Source organism: Sceloporus undulatus, chromosome 1, assembly GCF_019175285.1.
Source record: "Sceloporus undulatus isolate JIND9_A2432 ecotype Alabama chromosome 1, SceUnd_v1.1, whole genome shotgun sequence".
NCBI lineage: Eukaryota > Metazoa > Chordata > Lepidosauria > Squamata > Phrynosomatidae > Sceloporus > Sceloporus undulatus.
Window position 1 is genome coordinate 246,066,719 of NC_056522.1, and position 17,724 is coordinate 246,084,442.

The following is a 17,724-nucleotide window of genomic DNA, read 5'->3' on the forward strand; positions in this document are numbered from 1 at the left end:
CCCCTCCAGATGGATTACAAATGTAGCATCTCTGAATTAGAAACTTACATAACATTTTTACACAGAAAGTGCTTTTCTTGCTTCATAACATGCAGTTCCAAACTATAACTACAAGGCAGGTCATTGTAACTCCTTTTTTCAAGATGCTGATTTGTCCATAGCTACCATATGGGAAGACTCGCACTCATAAATTAGTCTAGGTCTTCAACATTTAAAACCAACATGGTAATATGCTGATCTCTAATGAATTTCCCCGAGATGCATGGAGATCAAGCATCACAACTAGATTTTTTATTTGATTTTTAAAAAAATGGCCACAATGAAAAACAAGCTGTAGAGTTTTGAAAATGCTGTTTACAGAATGTGATCAGAATGAATTATCTATATATAGATTAGTAAAATATCAATGAATGACTACTGTTAACATGCACAATAGTGCCACCATGCATGGTATATGATCAAAACAAAGAAATAATTCTGACTACTCCTAATCATGTCCAAAGAAGCAATTTTGGTCCAAGGTCCAATTCAGCTATAAGATTCCACTAAGAATAAAGGAAGTTGTTGTAATCAATCCTCATGAATCTGTACATGAGCATTACTCCCCTTAAGAGGAGATGGAAGCAAAGGGTTCCATGTAGCCATGAAGATGGAACTCTTCTTTTCTCCTAAGCAGTCAAGTTATGAACATCTCCTTGAAACAGGAGTCCACGGACTGGTAACCTCTCGATTAGACTTCTGTAATGTGCTCTACATGGGGCTACCCCTGTGCCAAGTTCGGAAACTTCAGCTGGTACAAAACATAGCAGCCAGATTAATCACAGGTACTTCTCAGAACAATCACATAACACCGGTTCTGAAGTCCCTTCAATGGCTGCCAATTAGTTTCCGGGCAAGATATAAAATGTTGGTGATTACATTTAAAGCCCTACATGGCTTGTGTCCAGAACACTTAAGGGAACGCCTTCTTCCATACTGTCCATCTCACACATTAAGGTCTTCTGGGAATAATTTACTTCAGCCAAAAAAATCCAGGCTAACTTCAGTTACCCAGAAGGCCTTTTCCACTGCTGCTCCAAAGTTATGGAATGACCTGCTGGAGGAGATCTGCCACATTTCTACTCTTACAGCCTTTATGAAGGCTGTTAAGACAGATCTCTTCCAACATGCCTTCCCAACCTAGTTTCCTCTTCCTGAATATGAATATGACTCAATTGTGATCCATGTCTCCCTGTCTGCCCAATTTTTCCCAATTTTTATCCTATTGTATTTTATTGTTTTAAATTGTGATTATTTTATATTGTAGTTTTAGAATTGGGATGGGGGGGTTGGGAAGTGATTAATTTTTAATTTTATTGTATTTTTAATGTATTTTTACTGTTATAACCCACCAGGATTCCTCGTGATTGGGCAGGCTATAAATAAATCATTTATTATTATTTATTATCTCAAAAATTCAAGAAATTTGCAAAGTAACAACCCAGTACTATCAATGCTTATCCTCTTATAGACATGTTTCTGCATTAAGTATATTTCTTTCTTTCCATCAATGGTTAAATAATATGGCTTTTTTCTTTCTCTACACACTCCTCTTCTTTTGGCCTTTCCACTTAATACAGTACAAGCCAAACAAACATTTGCACACAAAACAAGCAGCTTCTCCCTTAACAATTATGTGCTTTGCAGATTCAAACTAAGATTATTATTTGTTGGCAGACTAAGAAATTCTCTTTTCCTCATATTCTTTTAATACACAATAAATAACCCATCTGAGCCTCCGGTTCCCTTTCTTCATTGACCTCTCTGCAGAAGATTTTAGCATATCCACTTTTTTACATGGGTGTCATCCAAAGCCAATATATGTCATGTACAAGGCAAAGAATTCTGTCCCAGAATAAGTGTGCCTTCAAATACTGATGAAAATTAAGATGCTATACTGGGTGGTTAAAAAGACATCCAAAGTTGGTTGTCTTCTTCCCACCTAAAACTTTTTTCTCTCTTTCTCATTTGGAAAAGTTTCACCTCCTAAATATATAATTAGGTGTTGGCAGACATTATTTGCCACAGCAGGAAAATATAATTCAGTTAACCTATGCACAGTCATTGAAGATCCATTATAAACAACATTGTTGTTATGTGCCTTCAAGACATTTATGACTTATAGCAATCCTAAGGTAAACCTATCACAGGGTTTTCTTGGCAAAATTTGTTCAGAGGGGCTTTACCCTCACCTTCTTCTGAGGCTGAAAGAGTGTCACTTGCCCAAAGCCACCCAGTGGTCTCCATGGCTGAGCACAAATTCAAACCCTGCTCCCCAGAGCAGTAGAACATTCAAACCACTATGCCATGCTGGCTCTAAACAACATCATGCCAGACGTTCCCAACTTGGAAAGCAATGTTCAGTTATGATTACTTTACCATTCCCTTGTATTCAGTTTTTAATAGTAACTTTCCAAGTATGACTCTTTCATGCTCAGCCACCAAGGTTGTAAGGTCAATGGCATCACATTCCTTGAGATTTCAAAATCAAATCCTGAGTCTGGAGGCGTGCAGTTTGGGATGTTGTAAAAGAGAGGCTTCCTATGGTGGCACAGAGGAGGGGCAGAGAAGAATTGGAAGGCAGGATAGAACTACTTCTGGATCAGGTGATTGTAGAAACAACCATGAGGGCAACAGAACCAAGACTTGGTTAAAACCTGAATAACCAAGTAATATGGCATTCCTGGGTGGGGAGCGGGAAGCAAAGCTGTTTTTAACAGGCAGACAGGCATCAAAATGTGTTTAGTAGCAACAGCATTTCTCATCCTGGATTGTTTGGTGTATCAATGTTGCAGAAAAACAGAGTACATACAGAAACCTTCACCTGCAGCTGCCCCTTTTAGCGCCAGATCGGGGCTGTGACAACTGCATGCCATGGCCCCAATCTTGCCTTTCCATGGTGCAGAAAGGAACCGCAAAAAGCAGCTCCTTTCTGCACTTTGGAAAAGCGCCATGGCCACTGGCACCATGGCTTCTCGACACTTCTTTGGGACTGTGTCATCTAGATGCAGTGCCAGAGGAGCGCTGTGATGCCACCCGCCGCATGGTGTGGCGGGCAGCATCATGCCAGTCTGAGCACGGAGTCAGGGCATGTGTCATGTGCCCCCAGGCCAACCTTAATGGCCTGTCTATACAACCCCTGAGTCCTAGTGGCATTTGGGAAAGGAGAAGGTGAATGCCCAGGATTTTAAAATTAGCTCACATAAAAAAGTCTACTTCCAGTGCCACTCACTTTGACATTTGCCTCCCTACCAGGAGACCAGGGGCCAATTTACACTTGAAGTGCTGTAGTTCCATCCTATGAAATCCTGGGTTTTGTAGTTTGGTCAGGAGCACCAGAGGCGCTCCAGGGCTGGCAATATTAAAGGTCCCTCCCTCAGTTACAGACCCCAAGATTCCAGAGGACAGAACCATGCTAGTTAAAGTGGAACAATGGTGATCTCATTACATTGTGTGAATGGGCCCTCAGAGAAGCACAGTAGTTCCCTGAAACTTCAGCCTCATGGTACCTGAGGCCTGGCAACCCTATGAGCCAGGGGAATCTACTGAAAAACAGCATTTAAACCCAGCAGGAATCAACAAAGTCCTTCAGGAGCATTACAAACCAATGCCTCTGTCAGTATGCTTTTTCTTGTGGTAGGTAGGTACGTAGGTAGGTAGGTAGACAGGACTGAGAACAAGCAATATGATGCTCTTCTTTAAACCACAGGTTGATCACCAGGAAGACCAAAGTATGACATTTTCATAATGTAGGCATTTTTATGCATTTCTCCATAAAATAAAGCATGTTTGTGTACATTTTTATATAGACACTTTTTAATCACACACATTTATGTGCAGATAATCTGTACATTTAAAATATGAATGAAATGCAGTGTTTCTGGTTATTTTAATGACAAAGAAAACCCCAAAGGATACACATACACTTTTATTACTAAATCTTGCAGATGCAGAATCAGATAAACTCATTCAAAAACCTGACTATTGCTCCTTTCTCTTCCATCCCCAAGTGAGATGCACAAGATAGAAAACTGTAGTGGGGAGGGAGAAGCTGAGCTGAGGCAAGGAATACAAATAAATATTGTTAAGGTCATGTAAGCATGGTAATCCTTATTCACTGCCTTCATGAAACACTTGCCATTTTTTATTGCTAGAAGTAACCAAGAGAAAGATGAACTTATAAACCTCTCACTGTTGTGTTAACATGGAAACACTGGAATCATTACCATGTTAAAAAGCAGGAAAAAGGAGAAGACTACAGCAAGACCTCCAAAATTAGTGACGCAGTTCAGCTGGACATTTGTACAGTGTTTGTCAGACCCTCCCTATGTAATGTAAGACTGCACTTCATCCAAGCAAGGGAAGTACTGCCACTGCTTCCAGAATACTGTTTGCTACCACCCACATATTCTAGATGAACAAGCTCACTCAGTGCTTGAAAACACATATTAGTACTCAAAGTATTCTTTCCTCCACTCTTGTAGATCTGAAAGAAACATCCAGGGCCAAAAATATTAAACACAATCAAGGCAAAAAGTAAGTGCATTTAAGTTTCACTGACTTCAGTGGACAGGCTGGTATGCAATGCTTTGGTTTCATCATGTCCATGGTCCTTTGCTGCTCTATGCTCCTCACCATAGTCTCTTTCCTTCACTTCTTTATATTGCTTCAAGGGTTTCCATGCTGCTTGGTCCCATTTGTTGGATTATTTCCTTCCTCTCTGGTGAGGCACAAGAGATCTTTAACATGGAGATGACAAGTTACCTCTGCAACAGCTGAGGTTGGATAACCTGTGACTTGGAAGGGCTTCAATTTTGACATTCAGATCTAATCACCTCTAAAAGTGTGGTGGTTCAGAATGCAGGAAGCATGGTTAAAGTCAGAGATTCATAGTCCACCCTATGAACTAGGCAGTTAACATTAAAATATGTTATACAATTCATGCAACAGACAAACCTGTGCACTGCTTAACTACAAGTAAAAAGGTAAAGTTAGTACTTTGACATGAATGTCTAGTCGTAACCAACTGTAGAGGGTGATGCTCATCTCTGTTTCTAAGCCAAAGAGCCAGTGTTGTCTGAGGAGTTGTACCTATCTATCTACTTGCATTTGCATGCTTTCAAATTGATAGGTTGGCAGAAGCTGGGACTAGTGACAGCAACTCACCCCATCACGTAGTACCTGGGCCTTGAACTGCCAGTCTTTGATCTTCTGATCATCAGAATTGGCGTCTTAACCAATAAGCCACTGCATGCCAGCTGAACTACAGACAGACCTCCATATCCATGGATTCTTTATTCATGGATTCAACTATCAAAGGCTTGAAAATTTTCCAAAAATATATAAATTCCAAAAAGCAACCCTTGATTTTGCTAGTTTATATAAATAACACCATTTTACTATGCCAATGTATATAACTGGACTTGAGCATCCATGGATCTTGGTATCTATGGTGGGGTCCTGGAACCAAACCCCAGCAGGTACCAGGGGCCCACTGCACTACATGCTCTCTGTCTGTCCCCACTTATCCTCTATTGTCCTCCCTTTTCAGCTTATTTTTAAAAGTCCTACTTTGCCACTCCTCCCACTTTCCCTCTTTTTCCTCAACTTACTCCGGTTACTGCATTCTGATCTCATAGTGCTAAGGTAATTTGCACTATGAACAAAAATGGGAGGAGAGGATGGGTGATGGTAACTGAATTTTGTTTTTACAAACAGACTTGGGCAAAAGCAAACTGCTGCAGACACTCTTAACTTGTGTGTACTTCCTCATTAATACCTTTTGCCATCTTGACCGCACACTGATGTTGCTTGGCCATGTGTCCCAATTTTTATCTATGAAACATTGGATGGTATATTACTTTTGGGAACCTTGTTACCAGCAGGCATGAAGGAGTATTGTATACCAGTGGTTCCCACCCTTTGTTTCTCCAAGTGTTTTGGATTTCAACTACCAGAAGTCCCAGCTAGCTTGGCCAACAGTCAAGAATTCCGGGAGCTAAAGTCCAAAACATCTGGAGGGTCGAAGTCTAGGAAACACGATTCTAAACCATGTGCTGTTTTTCTGCAAAGGCTGAATATGTGTACCATAAATAAAGAGAATTTATTCCTTCCAGATTGCTTTTCTTCCATTCCCAAACCACTGACTTCTGTCATTACAGCCAGTGTAGTATAGTAATCAAAGAGTTGGACTGTGATTTTAGACAGCCAAATTCAGCAATGAAATTCACAAGAGAATCTTGGGCTAATTATATTCTTTCTCTGCCTGACCGGGAAGAAAGATGAACAAAGAGCTATTGAGAAGATAAACCGGGCAGACAGACATGACTCTTCCTGGAGCTCACAGGAAGAAAGATGAACTATAACTATAATGATTGTAACTAATAATTATAACTAATACAGTGGAACCTTATTATATGCGGGGGATCCGTTCCGGATCCCTCCGCATATAAAAAAGTCCGCCTATGCTCGAGCCCCATTGTTTCCAATGGGGCTCGTGCACGGCGGCGCAGCAGCGCGGTGGCGCACGAGGCTCAACGGGTGCGCACGCCCATTCAATTGACTGGGACGCGCCACCCCTTCCGCCCTGCGCGCGCCGGCGGCTTTGAGCGCTTATGCTCAAAGCCGCCTATGCGGAGGCGCCACTGTATTTAATGTAACTAACAGTTGCAACTGATAAACTGAACTAATAAATAAATAATTTAAGTGAAATGTCAATGATATATTCCCACAATATTGGACCATATATAAAATTGATTTTACAAGATTTATTGTGGCTCAGCGTAGAGAGGTATGGATCTATTCAGACAGACAGAACAACTCAGATCAATTCAGATTTACAGCACCTTGCCCTAGGAAGCAGTTTTGGTGAAGCACAAGGGAACAGAATCTGCAATGATATGTTACCACACAGAACCAGTTCTACTGTTAGGCAAAGTGAGGCAACTGATATGGAATGCTGTAAAAGGGCAACAAAGTATTTGATATTCATTTTATTATTACTGTATTTCTTCTCAGCAGGGAAGAGAAAAGGTTCCTGTAAGATTAGTTGTGTTAGGTATCAAAAAAAATCCTTTATCCCTTGGATACCAAGGTGGTATGCCAGATATTTTCAGGACATAGGACATAAAGGTAGATAGGTAGGAGTATGTACGTGTTAGAGAGAGAAAGAGAGAGAGAGAGAGAGAGAAGGAGGCAGGTAGAAGAAGAACCCCAACAGTGAGGGACTGACATTTCATTTGACAATGTCATACTGGGGTATTCTGATTTAAAACAAACAAAGAAAGCTGAGGGATTATAACAAGTTTATTTCAGGACACTGTGAAAAAGACAGACACTAAAGTCACTGTCTCATTATAGCAATACAAAATGAATCATGGACAATGCAAAGTGAATCTAAAACTTTGCCTAAATTGTCTTAATTTTATCTTAGAGAACAAAGATTACTGAAATTTTAGTTAACTCAATGAACACTGCCAGCATGCACGTTTTGCAAACATGCCACAGGAACAGTGTCGCATATATTGATTGATCAAAATCAGGCTTGACATATTAGGATTCCATTTTAGATATCTCATATTTGTATATTTACAAACACATTTTCCAATTGTTGTGTACACTGCTGGGGAAGACTGACAAAAGTGTGTAAGCCATTTGAGAGGGGGAGCATCTCTGTGATTAATTAGCTCATAACTGGGAAATAAGGAGACTTCTCAATTGGGGAAAAGACATAGCTTTGTGGTAAAGCACATGCTTGGCAGCCAGAAGGTCCCAGGTTCAGTTCCTGGTATCTCCAGTAACAGCTGAGAAAGACCCTTGTCTGATATCCTGAAGCAATCCTCTGCAATATTGAAGACCCACTAGTTTTCACTAGTAGAATCTAGGCTGCAGGTAATGGACCAACACCAGCTTCTTATGTAGGAATGTCTGATGCATCCATTTGATGAACCACAGCTCTGCACCAAAGCAATGCCTATTTTACATCTGCCTTTTTCAAATGGATACACAGTTGTAGCCAGAACTGACCTTCAATGAACAGAAAAGATTGAAAATTAGAAAAAGACTCTCACTGGGGGAAGAGGGTATGTTTTGTAGACTCCTCCAATCTACCAAGCTGAACAATATTTTAAAGGATCCTTGACCCTCAGAAGCAGTGACTCACAGGAAGTTTCTACTTACAAGAGCTCTGGGTCCAAGCTATAAATTCAACAGTGAGTGACTTGCCTTATTATGCTTTCATGATTTCCTGTCATGCCATGTGTAACACTGTCCCCCCTTCCCATACAGACATCCATCCCAGGCAACCTTGGTTTCCCACAATGCCTCTCCTTTACCATCTGTGAATTACAGAAGTGCATAAATATAGCAGATATTCCCAGACATATGGTACATGGTATTTAAACTTATCTACGTTTTTTGATAATGTTTATTATTTATTTGTTAGTTTTATTTATTTATTCCTCAGCCAAAAGGAACCTGGGGCTCCTAACTGAGGTGGTAATGATGGCAACCAAATTTGCCCCTCTCCTGCCAATTTTCCTTCAAAATGAGCAGTGTTGGATAAAATTGTTAAGTGCTTCAGGATACTCACATTCAGCTCACATGGAGGAGCAGGAAGGCCAGCAAGTCTGATTACTACATCAGATGTACCAAATCTGTGCCTTACCATGTAAGCAATAGTGTGTTGCAGTGATTATAAAGTGTTGGACTGTAGCTTGGAAAGTTCAGGTTTCATAATTAATATTTAGAGTTGGGCATGTTTCAGGGTCACATTGGCCTGCAGAAACTAGAAGGTATACATGTGTAAGCATTACATTGACCAAAGGACATGTGGAGACCTAGATAAAACTAAGCTAAATACTAAATGGGGTTTACTGATCACCTATTCCGCCACCCCACCGGCCCTGTGCATTACAATGGAAACAAATGGGAGTCCCACTGAAAAGCAATCAATGACCATAACCTTTACCCCACCTTATGATGATGTTCCTAAACACTCTTCCAGTCCAATCAATTAGAGATTGTCTCAGATCTAATCAATGTATCATCACTCCGGAGATAAAGCCATCAGTCATTCCACACCTGTTTGTCAGTCCCCTGGGAAAGCCACCAAGACCTTTGTCATATTGAATATCACACAATACCCCCCTCAAAGGTATGAAATGGGATATAAATATCCACCCCAGCCCTAGCCATATTATTCACAGACCAGGGCACCCTCTATTCACAGACCAGGAATCTCCTTGTGTAACTCTCAGACACCGGCTAGGCACTGTGCATTTTCCATAGACCTCTCTGCAAGACTGGTAATTATCCTCTGGCCTCTCTTTACCCAAACCTCTCCACCTTTCCTTCCAATAGCCTTGTATGATTCTTAAGGTTGTTTTGGTTCTTGTATGTCTGTGTGCACCCTTGCACATTTCTAAATAAATCACTTTACTGAAACTGGAGCACACTCTGCAGTTATTACTGGTATACACAGGAGAAAAGATTCCTACAGTTAGCCTCCTTACAGGCCTCTCTGAACTACAACTTCCCCAAATTTCAAAGAAACACTGGCATTGCAGGTGATGACCCCAATGTCCTCCACCTTTTCGGGGTAACTAACATATGAGGATAAAGAAGAAGCATGAAAGCTATCCCCAGTTCACTGGAGGAAAAAAGGTGAGATATAAATGTAACTAATAGATAACTGGAAGCTCTGCAAAGCAATATTAGTGCAGTAGTTTGTTTCGTCACTCATTATTTTTGCTCTTTTTGCGGGGGGAAATTGTCAAATAGTTGTTGTTTTTAATTCTCAGGGAAACTAATAAGAAAAAGTAATGAATAAATATTGCTCATTGCATGAGGGAGAGAAATGGAATCTCTAGCCATTACACTGTTTGCCAAAAGGACACTGCTATGCCTTCATTGCCGTGAAAAATGTGTTACAAGTAACATTATTTGAAACATTTTACTTACACACTCTCACAAGCAGACTGACTTCTAACTAAAACCAAAGTGCCCCAGACACTGTAAAAAATTTTTTTTACTTGTTTGTTTGCTTATTTAGCTATTTAATATCTCAACTTTTTTCAAATATGGAACCTAAGGTAGTTTTCAGTCCCTGAACTGAACTTTTATAGCGTTCTTCATTTCAGCAGCCTAGTTTAAAGTTGTGGGAGTCAGAAAATCAGAAAACTTTGTTGATTTACTGCAGATCAGCCAGGGATCTGGCAATACATTATATATCTAACTTCTGCCCACCTCTTCTGTACAAAATGCCCCAAACCCTATGTAACATACAGATTCCAAGATAGACACATAAACACTATGTGGGAAACATAGGGAGACACAAGGAAACCATTGGTATGAAGGCACATTTGAAATGCTTGCAAGATGTCCACATCCCAACATGAGAAGAAACATTTCTTTTCATAAAACAGCCACAGCTACACAAAGAATCCTATACCAGGATGGACATCCCTGTTTGAAGTCTTTTGTCATCTGAAAAGATGTGAGCATTTATACTCAAAGATTTAACTGTCCTTATGGGAAGTTGCTCACTACGCAAAATTTTTAGCACTTTTATTAATGAATTATTGCTAATCTCCTGGAGATCCAATAAATAGCCTGAAAGTTGGCAATGCCAAGTGACTGTGAATTGGAACAGTGTCTTCATGGGAAGGAAATCAGTGTAAAACCCACAGTAGGTGCTGCCTGAAAAAAAACAAGATAGCACTAATTGTTTCCATAGCTCAGATTCAAAGATGCTTTTGATACCACATTTTGCATCTACCATAACATAGGTAAGATTCCCACCACCACCACTTTTCTTTCCAAGCTAAGTAAGGCCATTGTAGGAATAATGTGTAGGATACTTATTTCACCACAAAATAAGCACAAGACTTTCTCCACATACCCAGGTTTTTCACTACCAGCATCACCATCTGTTGTTGTTATTGTTTTTGTTATGTGCCTTCCAATTTGGCTTCCAATTGTGTGTCCCTATCCTGTGCTTTTCCTGGCAAGATCTATTCAGAGTAAGTTTGCAATTGCCTTCTTAGGAGGCTGAGAGAGTGTGATTTGTTTGGAGTCACCCAGTGGGTTTCCATGAGTGAACAGGAATGCAAACATTGATCTGCCAGAGTCCTAGTCCAACATTCAAACTACTGAACCACACTGACTCTCTAACAGTACCTTCAAGAACTATATTTTGCTCTCCTGTCCCATGGACACCTAAGAGCTTAAACTGCAGATCTTACTGGAGCACCATTGAATGAAAAATATCCTTTTGTCTTTTCTCTACATCTCTACCTGCTCACTTTTCCCCTTTTTGTACTGTGACTTCCTCACAGTAATGCTTCCTTTACTATTGTCCCCTTCTGTCATAACTGATCCAAAACAATCTGAGGCTATTTCACTGTCATGCATACACCCACACACTGTGGGTGGGATCCAAAGCATTATTCCAGCTGTAAGAATAAATTTGTTCCAAACATTTCTATCAGCAGAAAGAAGAGTTGGATTTTTTTAACATCAATTTCCTATTCCCCTACAGACTCTAATGCTACTTCCCCACCCACTATTTTGGGGAATGTCCCAAACTTCCAGATCACATTTTCAGAAGATAAAAGGGGCTACAGAAAGAGTAAAGACTATGTCCTTCTCTCTTTAGCCAGCAGAAAAACTGGTAGATCAATAGCATTTCAATGATGGGGAAAAAACATTCTATTCCCAGGAGGTTTTTCCCTAGATCCAACTTTTTATTCTTACTTTGTGAGTCAGAATAATATTTGCATTGGTTATGAACTCTTTTCTTCCAAGATACAGGTGTGCAAAGGAACAGGGTGGTGTAGTGGTTTGAGTGTTGGACTAGGACTTTGGAGACCAGGGTTCAAATAAATCTTGCAAAGAAAACCCTGTGATAGGGTCACCACAAGTCAGAATTGACTTGAAGGTACAGAACAACAACAACAACAACAGAGTAACCAGATTGACTTTTACAAGATACTGGGTGGAATTCCTCCCCCTCCCTCTTCCAAGTGTCAGGAGTGGAGAGGTTTTTCCTTCCAGTCTGTAGCTAACACTAGCAGACCATTGTGACATTCAAGCAGCAAGTGTCAGGATCCCCCTACCACAGCCTTCACTTGGCTGACAACATTAAATGGAAGGCAATGGCTTAAATCCACATATTTGTCCCAATTAGAGTAGACCCACTGAATCAATGGGATCTTTGCAAGTCAAAACATATGCAAATCCAGTTGACTCAATGGTCTATTCTAGTTGGGACAGCAATGATGTATGTTTCATACTGATGCATCTTGAACTTGTTTATGTTTAAAGACATTGTGGCTTTTGTATGTTATCATAACAGAGAACAAAGCATATTCCTCACATCAAATGTAATAGCTGTGATTTTCTGTCTAACAATAAGCACTTTTCTTTTGTTTGTTAAACTGTACATTCTCTCACTCTTGTAGTAAGCCATTCTCTTTAAGACCTTCACAAAGAGAACATCACTGAAGTTTCGCAATGAAAAACGTATTGCAATTTTAAAGGCCAGAACAATGGAAAAAAATTATAGCCAGTTATCTGCTTGAATAAAGAATTTATACAGGATCTTGTTCAAGCCATGAAAGAGCTACACAAACACAGCAGTAACAATGCAAGTCCCCTAACTCAAGACAGTAAATTTATAGAAATTAGGCAAGAAAAAGGGAGCAAGTGAAAAAGACATAATCCTGCACTCTCACTTAATCCATGTATCCCAAGCCACATCTAGAGCTATTTGCTCCAAACTTCCATGGCGTGACAGCATGACCATGCCTTGCCTCCCAAGAGTAAGGTGATACTTCACACTCCAGAGCAACTTGCCACCAGGCAAAGAGTTCTACCATAAATAGACCTGCTTCATTTAGAAACTGAATTTAACTTGTCCATCTTGGACTTGCAGACTCAGAAATAGAACTGTTCCTTCATTGCCTAGATTCTCACACATAGGACCACACCCCTATGTGGAGGGCAGGTGTGCAAGATACCTCCAAAAGGGGGGGGGGTGTTGCAACTTACACCAGCAAACAGAAGCCACATTTACCCAAAAGCAAGTGGCAGGGACTTTGAGTTGCTCCCTCTCAAGAGCATGAACATGTGTTTTCCTCTATGGCACACTGGCCAGGGTATCAGACAGGGACCTGTGAGATGTAAGAGCAAGGCCCCCATTAAGACATAAACGCAACGGCCAAGCAATCTTCTAGCACCTTTAAGACTAACTGTGTGAAAGAAGTTGTAGCATAAGCTTTTGTAAACTTCAGTCTACTATCTCAGAGGCTTGGAGTGAACTAGTGGTCAGGCGATATCATCAGGCTGTTCGAATAGCCATAGAAATGGTTATACATTGTACTTTATGCTACAACTTCGTCCACACAGTTAGTTTCAAAGGTGCTACAAGATCCCTTTGCATACTGATATTCCAGACTAAGGAGTTTATCACACGGGGCGGGAGGCTCCCAATTTCGAAAGAGAAGATAGCGAGGTCAATTCGAAAATTCACACAACTACGTGATTACTTATCACACCTTAAATTCGCTGTAATGACCTCCCCGAATGCAACCCAGCTTCTGTGCAAGGTAAGCCATCACAATGGTGGGTTCTTAATTGCGAATTGGCACCCTTGCCCATGCTCAGTGAGACTCCAGATGACTGGAGCATAGCATATTTAGGCGAGTGAGAGAGAGGAACCAAGGAACCCCACAATTTACAAAAGAGGTTGGGGGGGGCGGGAAGAATGGTTGAAAGAACATGCTCTATTCAAGTTAAAACGAGCATATATTCACCCCCCTTCCAGATTGGGGGGGCAGAACCAAAGGAAACATGCACATCACACCAAACAACAGTGCACTGAGTGCGAAGTTGCCTAGGAATATGGTTTGTGACTTCGCTAGTTCACCGAATTTACTTAACTGTGGATTGATGCGTGATTGCATTCGGAGTGCGTTCGGACTGCCAGCAATCGCATATGGTAACCTTTTGCGCAATATGTGAATATGCATGATTGCGTTCAGGATGACACTGGATTATACTTCCAATTTCAGTCGTGTGATATCTTCCTATGGTCCAAAACACACTGCAGAAATAATCTGAGACCACTTTAACTACCCTGGCTCAATGCTAGGGATTGCTGGAACTGTAGTTTCATGAGACGCTTGGCCTTCTCTGTCAGAGAGCTCTGGTGCCATAGCAAACTACAGTTCCCAGCATTCCGTAGCACTGAGTCAGGGCAGTAAAAGCAGTTTTGAACTGGGTTATTTCTATGGTGTGTTTTCGACCTATTTCTCTGACTTTCTCTCAGCCTGGCCTAGCTCAAACAGCTGTTGTGAAGATTGTACACAATTTTGAGCTCACTGGAGAAAGGATGGGATACAAAGTTTACTTTTAAAAATGAAATAACACTCCATCCTGGAAGCACCAGCTCCCCATTGAGAAAGCAGGCTCTTGTTCCTACTACAGGCAGCACCAAGTCAGAGACTGGAAAGGTGGTACAAAATACAAAGTGGGACCTTAGCCAGTAAGCAAACTCTTCCTTCTTGTTTTGATGTGTTCCTAGTGTACCACAACTACCACTACATATTCAGCTAATGTAAGGCTATGACTAACATCATTTTCCCCCTCCTGAATGATTTTTTAATCCCTTTACCTGATGAAGAAGCCATCAGAGCTTCAAAAGCTTGTGGCATGTATAATGTGCATTTTGGTTGGCCCTAGAAAAGGATCATGGTTTGGGAGATTTTGGATGATACCGTGCTAAATAAATAAGAATTTGGGCATCTCCAAGCACAAAAATCCCAAGCTGAGCCCCTCTCTCTAAAAAAAAATAAAATACAGCAACAGGGCTCTTAGGAGGTGGAGGAGGACCCCAGCACTACCTCAGTCTTTGAGGCAGCTGCTTCAACTCCATCCCTGGGCCTGGCCAATCTTGAGGCCAGCCTTTCCTAGGAATAAGAGGAGGAGGAAGAAGATGAAGATGCCTGGTTCTCTCCTGTCAGAATCCCTCTTTGCAGATTGTCTGACCAGGCTTTGCAATGGAGGAGAAGATTGACAGCCTCACGTGTTTTTTGGTGAGGGGGAGGGGAAGATCAACCCCCCCCCATTCATCTGAGGTGGCACTCAAGTGGGAACTGGGCAGGGTAAGCAGGCGTCCTCACTGTCAATGAGGCCAAGGCACTGCAAAATGGAGGACCTTCCAGAAATAAAGAGAGGCCATGGCCAAATGCAAACCCTCCCACAGAAATATAAATGCATGCTTCTTAATCATGTGGAACAGGGGACATTTGGGAATCCCTCCAGGACAGGAGGCTGAAATGGAGGACAGGTCCTGGAAACAGGATGACCCCGTGTCCTGGCCACCAAGGAGGCCAAGGAAAAAAAATATAGGGACATGCCCAAATGAAAGCTCAAAACACTCCTATAAATGTAAATGCATGCTTCTTAGTTCTGCTCCAAAGGGAGGACATTTTGGAGTCCCTCCTGTGGCTAAAGGGCTGAAATGTATGGCAGGTCCTGGAGGAAAAGGAGGATGCCTGGTCACCCTGGAACCAGGAGGGGGTCTCTCTCTTTCCCTCCCCTCCATGAACAGTGGGAAGGCCCCTTCGCTCTCAGCATCCTTCCCCACCAAGGCCTGGCAGAGGGTTAGGGTTAGACCAAAAGTGGAAGCAAGGGGGGTCTGGGTCTCTCTCTCTCTCCCTCTCTCTCTTGGTGTCTCTCTCATCCCCCCTCTCTCCATCCCGTTCCCTCTCTAATTCTCTCCCTTTGACCTTAAGGGTTATAAATAGATGCTTGCCTGCCTGCACGTAATGCTCGGGTTTCTCTGTGTGTGTGTGTATGTGTCTCCTCCTCCATCTCTCTCAAATCCTAATACCTGGTTGGAAAGGAAAGGAAAACGCAAGGCAGATTTACTCCATTGCTGGGAGAGGGGGAAGGCAGAGGCTCCCACCACCCACCCACCCACCATACAGTATATATATATATATATATATATATATATATCCTTTTATTTCTATTTGATTTAGATATATTTGTGGGTGGGCGGTGGAGCACAACTGTCCCCATATAATGATAGATAGATAGATAGATAGATAGATAGATAGATAGCCATTTATTTCTATTTTATTTAGCTGTATTTATATGGGTGGGTGGTGGGACACTGCAAAATACATATACACATTTATTTAACACACACACACACACACACACATATAGATAGAGATGGAGAGAGAGAGAGAGAGAGAGAGAGAGAGAGCAGATGGCCCCAAGGCAGAAATGGATGGAGGGCCTTCCAGGAGGGGGAATAAAATGGAGGAAGTGACCCAATGAAAGCTGAAAGCACTCCTAGAAATGGAAACCTATGCTTCTTCGTCCGGCTCAGGATGGAGGACACTGGGGATCTCTCCTGGAAAGAAAGGTTGATATGGAGGACGTGACGACAGAACAGCTAAAAACATATATGTGTGTGTGCGTATGTTTAAATATATCTATCCATGCTTCTCCTTCATGCTCACAAAGAGAGGATACTGGGCAACTCCTCCGATGGACTGAAATGGAGGACAGGTCTTGGAAAGGAGGCTGTCCCAGATGTGTCCTCCCTGCGAAGGAAGGCAAGGCAGCCCAAAATGGAGGACCTTCCGAGGGGGATGAAGGGGGTCGAAAAGATTCCTAGAAATATCACTCCCTGCTCCTTAGTGCTGCTCCAAAAGGAGGACATTGGGGGATTCCTCCCGGACAGGAGGGTGACCTGGAGGCAAGGGTGACCCCACTGCCAAGGAAGCCGAGGCACCGCGAAAATGGAGGACATGCAAGGGAAATGGAGGGCACTGCAAAATGAAAAGCTGGACACTGTACTAGAAGCAGCTCTTCAGGCTTCTCAGCCCTGCTGCAAAGGGAGGCCCTGTGGGCATTCCTCAGGTCCGGGGAAAGGAGGACGGGGTGGCCCCTGCCCTGCCCTGCCCTGCCCTACCTTCTCCTGGGCGCGGGTCAGCTTCTTCTGCATGTTGCTGGCGATCTTCCCCGCAGTGACTCCCTTCCCCATCTCAGCCATCTTGTCCTCCTTCCGCGAAGCAAGGGGCCCGAGAGACAGGCAGAGAGACAGGCAGGGAGAGAGAGGGGCTCCGGGCGGCTGCCAGGGAGGAAGGCAGGCAGAGAGGGAGGGAGGGAGGAGGCACCAGGGCCCCAGCCCACTTCCACTGCCCCAGAACAGGAGGAGGAGCAGGAGGAGGAGGAGGAGGAGGAAGGCCCTTAAAGGGGACGGCGCCAGGGGGCGGGGGGGGGGGGGGGGGGGAAAAGGGGGAAAAGAAAAAAAGGAAGAGGGAGGGGGGAGGGGAGGGAGGAAGGAAGGAAGGAAGGAAGGAAGGAAAAGGAGGGAGAGGAAAAGGAAGGAAAGAAGGAAGAAAGGAAAAGAAAGAAGGGAATAAAGAAAAAGGAAGGAAGGAAAGGGAGAGAGGAAACAAAGAAAAAAGGAAGAGGAAGGGAGGGAGGAAGGAAGGAAAAAAGGAAGAGGGAGGGAGGGAGGGAGGGGAAGGAGGAAAAAAGGAAGGGGAAGGAGTAAAGGGAGGGAAAGATTGGAAACAAAGAAGAAGGAAGAAAGGAAGGAAGGAAAGGGGGAAGGGAGGGAGAGATAGCATTGAACCAGGGCAGTTAAAGTGGTCTCAAAAT

At 42.6% G+C, this 17,724-nt stretch overlaps 1 protein-coding gene across 11 annotated transcripts in view; it reads right to left on the reverse strand.

Annotated features, from left to right (window-relative positions):
• The window catches only part of BIN1 (bridging integrator 1), a 157,070-nt gene extending 139,804 nt beyond the window's left edge, over nt 1–17,266 (reverse strand). For 3 of the 11 annotated variants that reach the window (XM_042452092.1, XM_042452135.1, XM_042452144.1), the window contains exon 1: nt 17,030–17,262. In XM_042452092.1, the coding sequence (XP_042308026.1) occupies nt 17,030–17,110 (81 nt within the window). In that variant the 5' untranslated portion in view covers nt 17,111–17,262. Of the gene's footprint in view, nt 1–17,029 lie in introns of all 11 variants that reach the window. The other 8 variants (XM_042452084.1, XM_042452073.1, XM_042452107.1 and 5 more) reach the window with 6 other exon arrangements.
• Nucleotides 17,267–17,724: the final 458 nt, after the last annotated feature.